The sequence below is a fragment of the Octopus bimaculoides genome, chromosome 3, assembly GCF_046866305.1.
Source record: "Octopus bimaculoides isolate indiv1 chromosome 3, ASM4686630v1, whole genome shotgun sequence".
Taxonomy (NCBI): domain Eukaryota; kingdom Metazoa; phylum Mollusca; class Cephalopoda; order Octopoda; family Octopodidae; genus Octopus; species Octopus bimaculoides.
In genome coordinates this window covers 6,725,337-6,734,499 of record NC_142930.1, presented here as the reverse complement: position 1 = coordinate 6,734,499, position 9,163 = coordinate 6,725,337, and the positions used below count along the sequence as shown (strand labels likewise).

The window sequence follows — 9,163 nt, the reverse complement described above, 5'->3', positions numbered from 1 at the left end:
AGGAGAGATGGATGATAAAGTTTCTATAAGGGATTCACATGCCACGTACACTTGAAAGCTGAGCTGATGCTTGGAACAACTTTGCTTTTACCAAATCTTTCCGATGTGAGAGATCACTGGTGACATAAGAAAGTAAGTCTCCAGTAGTTTTTTTTAATTATATATAATTATAATAACCATGAGATGATATAGTTCCTTCTTGTAAAAATCAAGAGCATTATATACGAGGTGATATCAAAAAGTTCCCAGACTAGTTCAGTAGAGTGCCAACAGATGGCAGCACACAGTTGCATGTGTAATGAGAGCTAGCAATGACCTTCATGAGGAAGTATGCCAAGTGACATTGCTGTGTTTACTTTTGCAAGTTGTGAAATTTGTGTTTTTGTGATGACATGTATGCTGTGGTCTGTGATTTGTGTCGTGGAAAGGAAGATAGAACAAAGAGCCATGAAATTTTGCGCTAAACTTGGGAAGTCTGCTACAGAGACTTTGAGCATGTTTTGGCAAGTTTGTGGCAATGAGGCAATGGGTGATACACAATGTTTCGGGTGCTTCAAAAGTGGAAGAATGTCCCGGGAAGACAATGAGCAATCTGGGAAGACCAACCATGAGCATCACCTCCAGAAATGTGGAGAAAATTCATCAGCTTGTGCATAAAGATCATTGGAAGACAATCAACTACATTGCTGATGTTGTTGGTCTGTTGTATGCAAGCAATCCTAACATCAAGATTTTTCATGATGACAATGCACCCTGTCACTGAGATCTCTTCACTCATGAGTTTCCTGCCAAAAACATGGTATCACTTTCACACCCACACTATACGCCAGATTTAGCACCTGCAGACTTCCATCTCTTCCCCAAGATCAAAATGCAGCTCAAAGGTTACTGTTTTAACACCATTGTCGAGATCAAGAGTGAATCACAGAAGGTCATTGACTCACTTATGGAAAACGACTTCCAGGCCGGATTCCAAAAGTAGCAGGAACACTGGGACCAGTGTATTGCTCCGCAAAGTGAGTATTTCAAAGAAGATGATGTTAAAACTTAGGTAAATAAATTACTTTTTATTAAACATAACCAGTCTGGTAACTTTTTGACACCACCTCGTATCAAAAGTGTTCTGTTAGATTACAGTATCATAGTTCAATATATTTTTTCAGCCTTTTACAAGAAAATAGTATTAATGACCTGATCAAAGTATTGATATACTGTTTGTAAAATATACAGAAAGATTAAAAGTTATCGTTCACTTCCAAACTGACTTCTACATATGCTGAAAATCAAACATAGCAAAGCAGATTAGCAAACAATAAATAACAATCAAAGTTTTTTTACTGAAATTTTAACCATTGATTTATTTCACCATAATAGATAATTAAATAAACAAATTAAAATGGTAAACAGTTTGAGTCAATGTAATAAATTGTCACTCATCACAGATCCACTTCCAAAACATTTTAAATAAACATTGTTTGGAATGAATTTTATCGTAACATGTAAGAAGTGTTTCCAACCCAGTGAGGTTAAGAAAGAAACAAAAATGCTCAAAATGTGTTTGCATGGATTTCCTCATTAAAGTCTTTTATTACAAGATTAAATTCAGGTCCCTCATATTAAAAGAAAATTATTTGCTGCAGAGCCAATCTGAATCCCATTGAAGAGCAATTATTATTTGCTAGAAGATAGTAATAAATTTATCTGCAATAAAAAGAAAAAGAAAATATAAACGTTGGCATAAGCACATGGAAAAGGTTATTTTGGCACAAAAGTAGTCAATACACAACAACAGAGCCAATGAAAGAACCACTATTTAGTTGCTCAACAAACTAGAGATAGCAGCCAAATCTCTCTCAAATTCCACACTATCATCTACACTCGTCAATGTAGTCCCATGTATATAAAAGCTTGAGAGAGTCATGGCTGGAATGATTTTCAACATAGTTATGCTTGATACAAGCTAAATCTGGAGATAAACAATAAGACAATAGCAATAAAAACAATAAATTGCTGTTGGGAAGGGAATCCAGCCATAGAAACCATGCCAGAGACAATTGGAGTCTGGACAGTTCCCTAGCTGGCCAACTCCATGTCAAACGGTCCAACCCATGCCAGCATGGAAAACGAATGTTAAACGATGATGATGACAATAAGTAAATCTTATAACTTTCCAATAATGGCTTTCTTTCACAAGTACAACGATATTACATGTTAAAAGAAAAGGTATACAGGAAGACCAGGAGCTTACCGATAGTTTTTTCAATCACAAGTGGAATAATGCTTTATGACTAAATAAAACTTGGTACACAGAAACCATGCAAAAGTATATAACATCATCATCATCAACATTTAAATCCATGTTTCATGCTGGCATGGGTTGGATGGTTTGACAGGCCCCAACAGGTCTGAAGACTGCATCGTGCTTCAGTGTCTGGATACCCTACTAAATACCAATTACTTCACAACATTTCTGAGTGCTTTGTTTGAGTCAGGTCACCATGCAGCCAGTAAGACTAAAACACTCTTCGACAGAGTAGACTACAGTAGCGAGGAAGATGGCTTTATGCTCTTGGTTGAAGGATTAAAGTGTGAAAGGAGGGTCCACTACTGAAGGAGTTTCTTGTGGCAGGTAAGCTTCACAGTTACTCACATTATAGAAGAGAGAGTAAGAGTGGTTGGGGTGGAACAGAAAAGTGATAAAAATAGTGGAGATTAGATAGCTGGGTGGATCCTCAATATATGAGGTGAGTAACAGAGAGAGAGGGGAGATAGGGAGAGAGATGAGAGAGAGAGAGATTCAGCCAGGCAGGCAGACAGGTAGGTAGGTGGATAGAGATATATACATACACTACATACACACACAATGTGGTTAAGAAATTTGCTTCCCAACCATGTGGTCTTGGGTTTAATCCCATTGTGTGGTCAGTCCAGGCTTTTACAATAGCCTGGACTGACCAAAGCTTTGTGAGTGGATTTGCTAATCAAAAACTGAAGGGTGTGTATGTGTGTGTGTGTCCCCATCTTGATAATGATCATCATCACCATTTAACGTCTTCCTTTCATGCTGGCATGGGTTGGACTTGATATCGTACAATAATTGTAAATGAAAGTCACCATCATACAAACAGAGCCATTCATTTCCATTGTTCTATGCAAACATGTCTAAGTCATGGGGAAATGTTATCTTGCTTGGAAGCAAGTGAGAACTAGCAACAGCGAAAGCATCTGGCCATAGAAAATTTACATCAACACATTCAATCTGACCCACACAAACATGGGAAAGAAGATATTAAAATGGTGCTGTTGTTGTTGATGATGATGATGATTATACAAAAAAAAGTACCCAGTATTTATTTCATAATTTAACTTCCTATTGGAAATTAAAGATAAGCTTTCAATGTTAATATATGAAGTTATAGGTTTATTTACTGAAGAAAGAAGTTGTACCTGTTCTATAGAAGGGCACGCCACAATTTGTTTGTCTTCTTCTGTATATTCCAAGTTCAGAAGCTGAGCAAGTTGCTGGTAAGTTTGCTGTACACTCACCTATAAAAAAGAAATTATTACTTCAACAACTAAATCCTATCAAACAAGACAATAATCTTGTGTCAGTTGAATCAGCTTTGAGAGACATGTTTTTGCTTTATTTAAATTACTACGTCTTCATGTATATGACTACAAATAAATCTGATCAAGAACACGTATATCACATTGCTTTCATAATACATTTATTACCAAATATAATGAATGGTTTCGAGTTGAACACTTTTCATTATAAATCAGTTCAATCAGAGCTGGCCTAACTAAACAAGAACAAATTCGTATGGTTACAATGTAAAGCAAAACCAAATTAACCCTGGCATGACCTGAAATGAAAACAGTTTGTCAACAATCTATTAGTTAGTAGTTTCCAGTTTTAACCCTAATTATTCTAATGCATAGCTGCATTGATCTGCCAAATAGTCTCTTTCCAGAATTGATATGAGAATGTGTATACAGTATATCAACCACTTCAACATGGGAAGCCAAATCGTCTTCAAAACTAATGACACTGTTTATAAAGCAAGGATTAGATTTTTGAAATCTTAAATCTTAAGAAAGAAAACTGTTACCAGAAGTAAAGGTTAATTTTAAGTAGAACGGTGATCTCTCACAAGTCCTCTTTCTACGCAAGTAAAATTTAATGCAGTCATTCAATAAATTCATGACGTTCCACGTCACGAAATATAAGGGGAATAACTAGCTAAATATTTTTATGTTTTTGGCAAGCAAATATCTTCGATAATTAGCCAAAGGTAAATGGTTTAAATTCAAAGGACAGATATTTCATAGCTGGATACCCTTTTTTAATACCAAATCATTCAACTCTGAAGTAAAAGAAGGTACATATTTTAAACAAATAAAGCTGAAACAATGGAAAATGGTAATGCCATACCTAAAGACCTAATGCCATGTCAATAACAAGATTCTAATTTAGTGACCACATCACTTCATGCTCGTACTTAACTGGTTATGTTTATTTACAAAATCGTGACATGATTATCCTGTTGACTCCATCAAATCAACAATAGCAACAACTCATTAGGGAGCCTGTGCAAGATTTACGTAACTGCTATGCTACAGTATATGTTACATAAATAACTAATGTCTTATAGTTGATACAATTCAAAAAGCACCTTATGTATATGTGTCCCAATGTGTGTTTGTGTGCTATACTATGTATCTATAAGTATAAAGTGGTATTCTCAACTCACCTTGACTGGTTTGAATAAAATGTATTCAGTATCCTTATTGGCCAGATAGAGGGACATGCTTCTCTGTACAAGAGGTAGTCGAGATTTTAAATTTTTGTAACTCTCTGCTACAATATCATGTAGTTTTTCCGGAGTAGCAAATGGTTGATTACGCAAAGATACTTTTGGCACCCCTTCTTCTTTCTTCATGTCAGTAATAACAGTAGCCTACAATAAAATAAAAAAATAAAAAATAATCAACAACAACAATAATAATTCTTTCTACTGTAGGCACAAGGCCTGAAATTTTTGGGGAGGAGGTAAGCCGACCACATCGACCCAGTACTTGGCTGGCACTTAATTTATCGACCCCAAAAGGATGAAAGGCAAAGTCGACCTCGGCAAGATTTGAACTCAGAATGTGAAGACAGGTGAAATGCCATTAAGCATTTTGCCCAGCACGCTAACGATTCTGCCAGCTCGCTGCCTTAATAATAATAAAAATACAACATGGCATGTCTTGCCAACAACAAGATCAAAGAGAAAGAAGAAAACTGAAAAACTATGACAATCTGAAGTGGAAAATACACAGACTGTGGGGGAATAAAGAGAGTGGACATGATAGCAGAAGTAATCGGTGCACTTGGAAGTATCAGCAGTCAATTACCAGCATGGCTCAAAAAGGTTAATACAAATGTCAAGATAGAATACCTAGAAAAAAGTCATCACTGCTTGAAATTGCAAGACTTTTCTGCAGAGTTCTTTAAGCATGATCCGTAACCCTTGATTTACTGGCTGTGAATAGCTGACACTTTCCAGTATACCCACCAAAATAAGCCGAGAGTTTTCATCAATAATAATAATAATAATAATAATAATAATAATAATCAACGTTAAATCTCTGAACGAGGTATTAACAGTAACTGCACGATAAAGTGAAGTATTTTTGCCACTTAAATGTGGCTGACCCCTAAGGGTGGATGTTACTGTTGCTTTTAACCCCAGGAGAACATCTCCTCCAGCTGGCTTGTCGACACACTTCTGTGTCCTGTCTATTTTTGCCAAGGGAAGTTATCCTTCCCATCGTGATCTGTGGCACGAACGGACCCGAGTTTCAGGGTTATTTCCGGTCCGTTCGTGCCACAAATCACGATGGGAAGGATAACTTCCCTTGGCAAAAATAGACAGGACACAGAAGTGTGTCGACAAGCCAGCTGGAGGAGATGTTCTCCTGGGGCTAAAAGCAACAGTAACATCCACCCTTAGGGGTCAGCCACATTTAAGTGGCAAAAATAATAATAATCCTTTCTACTATAGGTACAAGGCCTGGGTTTTTTTGTGGGGAGAGGGACAATCGATCACACTGTACCCAATACTCAACTGGTACTTAATTTATTGACCCTGAAAGAATGAAAGGCAAAGATGAGACTGGCAGCATTTGAACTCAGAATGTAAAGATTGATGAAATGCTGCCAAGTATTTTTGTCTAGTGTGCTAACAATTCTGCTAGCTCACCACCTTAATATTAAGAACAACAGCAGCAGCTGATGTCAATGCTATATTAACATTTTAACTTCTATTTTTCCAAGATTGCATAGGTTAGACAAGACAATGCAAAAACAGAATTTCCTATGCTCATTTCTCAGTCTATTAAACAACATACAGTCTAGATGTGCTTTTGCAGTTGACTGCAGATAAACAACACCATTTGTATGAAGAGCAAGGCTCTTGTTTACAACCAGCATGCATATCAACAGGAAATATGAACTCATTCACACTCACCCACAAACACATAATGTCATCACAATTATCATCATACTTTAACATTCACATTCCAAGCTGGCATGGTTGGACAGTCTGACAGGATCTGAAGAGTTGGAGGACTGTCATGCTTCAATGTCTATTTTGGCATGGTTCCTAGAGATGGATGCCTTTCTTAATGCCAACCACTTCACACAAAGTACAGGGTGCATAGTTCTAGTAAACAAGTTTTGGAAAAAGTTTATATCAAAGGCTTCTACCGACAGAAATGTTTTCCCCAATCCATAATGCTTGCACAAAGACGCCAATACATATAACAGACAATTTCAGGATTATCATTGCTGAGATAAATTAAAAAGATAAGTTTACCTTTGATAAAAATGATTTTAATGGTTCAGTGAAATACTCTGAGATATGATGTATGAACTCTTCACAATTCTTCTTCAGCTCACTATCTACATCTTTCTTAGAATCAACAAAGTGTTCTGTAACTTGTGGTGTTCCCTATATTTTAAGACACAGAAGAAAAAAATAGCCACAAAGAGACAAAGAGAGTTACAGTAAAAGAAAGTTTTAAAAAATAGTACTTAAGTAAAAATAATTTTGTATAAAATTCAGATACTTGTGCCTGAATTAAAAATAGGATGGTCATAGCTGTTACAATTTTGATCCTGGGACAGCTTGATCAGGACTAACTAAATACAGGTATAGTTGTATAAATTTAGGCACTTCATATTGACTGCAATTTATATTGGTTGGTTTTTAGCTGGAACCCATTAACAAGTAGCTCTACCAGAAAAATGTCTTTCCAAATATAATGAAAAGCTTTTCTAATTTTAAGGGTAACGTCTTTCTTTACATTTGAAGAATTATAAGAAAATGGACTACTAAATTTGAAGCCAAGTTACATGTAATATATTGTGGGTTGTTAACTAGGCGCACAGCATAATTGTGGTCAAGATGTTTGCTTTGCAATCATGTGGCTCAGGTTTTGATTCCACCACGTGTTACTTCTACAACAGCCTAGGGTCAACCAAAACCATGTGAGTGAAACTAGGATGAGAATCTAGAGAACTCTATCAGATGGACTGTACCTACTTTGGGATGAGAAAACCAACCTGATATCTGGTTTAAAAGCAGTGTTTGGACCAGCTCTCCAAATTTAATGCAGAACGATCTAGCTCCCTTTCTTCTACCAGTTCATAGGTCCTGCAAAAAGATTTGGGCACTACCTTTCCACCTCTAATCATAATTTTTAGTCTTTAATTCCATAATATATCTAAGTAAAATATATGACAGGTGTTGTTAAAGTAAAATATTTGAACCTATAAAAATACCTACAACAAATATTTGTACAAAGAGATAAATCTGAAAAAGTCAATGAACGAATTATCTTCTGATAATAAAGAAAACGTGTACGATAAAACTCTAAAGTAGCACTGTTACTGTACAGAGAGAAAAAAGTATTACTACTGAAGATTTCTTAGATGTAATGGATAACCATGTATTCTGCAATAGTACATACATTTTTAAAATTTGACATTTTTATACCACATCTATGATAATAGTCAAGCAATGATTATTTCAATTTGGTCCACCCCTATAGGTTTTGTATATTACTGCTAAGTGTTGTAGGCTCAGTTATCCTTATTTACCAAAGCATATTCTCTGTATATTAGTTGAAGATTAATGGTTCAGATCACCTACATGATAATTGTCTATAGAGAGGAACAATCTGTCTCATGAGTTAAACAAACCTTAACACACACACACACACACTATTCATATCGAAGAATATATTCCCACCTCAGTTCAAGATATTTGGGCGTGAAATGTAAAGTCTTAAAAATTATCAAATGTCAATCCTAAAATCATATATACATTTATTAGAAGACTAAATATGATGGAAATAATATGTACTTTACCTCTAAAATAAACTGGAGCAAAGCATTGTTACTGTTTAAAACAAAGAGCTGAGATTTCTTTGAAAATAAGCCATAAGCAGCATCTGAAAGTCAAAGACAATGTGTGTAATTAATTTAAACCTCAGTCTGTAAACATGTTTCAGAAAGTATACCATAATTATATCTCATCAGTATTTTCTCAATATCTAACAGAAGCTTTTGTTTCAAACCAAGTTAAATTAGTCTAATACTACATTACATTACACTACAATGAAAATAATAGAGGGCATCACAATGTACACTGTAATAAATGTAATTAGTGCCAGAAAGAACTTTGGGTATTAAACACCAAGCTCAAAAACAATTCAGAACCAATACAATCTCAGTTCTTGTTAACACCATCAACAGCTTCAATACCATTAAGTTAGTTTACTTTTTCATCCAGGTACAAATAACTCATGGAATCTTATCTGATAAGACAATCATGTTCCACTGCATGCATCAGCATAAATGATGGAGCACAAATGAGCTGAAAGAAAAGCTGGGTACAAGGGGAATAAGCTGTTTCATGCAAGACAGAAGACATATGATGCATCTGGAGGATGGCAATTGGGCAAAGTAGTACCATGCAATTCAAGTGGAAGCAACCTGCAAAAAAGGGAGATCAAGAAGGACATGAGAAATGATGAGGGCTGATTTCACAAGGTGAAGACCCACAAAGGAAATGACAAGGAACTACACCAAAAGGAAAATTGCTGTGTTGGT

General features: G+C 35.7%; 1 protein-coding gene across 2 annotated transcripts in view; it reads right to left on the bottom strand.

Moving 5' to 3' along the window:
- Nucleotides 1–1,329: 1,329 nt before the first annotated feature.
- LOC106872469 (conserved oligomeric Golgi complex subunit 3) overlaps nucleotides 1,330–9,163 on the bottom strand; it is a 56,697-nt gene continuing 48,863 nt past the window's right edge. For both annotated transcript variants that reach the window (XM_014919477.3, XM_014919479.3), the window contains 5 exons: nucleotides 8,420–8,502; nucleotides 6,864–6,998; nucleotides 4,755–4,961; nucleotides 3,448–3,546; nucleotides 1,330–1,701 (listed from right to left, as the gene is read on the bottom strand). In XM_014919477.3, coding sequence (XP_014774963.1) covers nucleotides 1,672–1,701; nucleotides 3,448–3,546; nucleotides 4,755–4,961; nucleotides 6,864–6,998; nucleotides 8,420–8,502 — 554 coding nt within the window. In that variant the 3' untranslated portion in view covers nucleotides 1,330–1,671. The remainder of the gene's footprint in view (nucleotides 1,702–3,447; nucleotides 3,547–4,754; nucleotides 4,962–6,863; nucleotides 6,999–8,419; nucleotides 8,503–9,163) is intronic.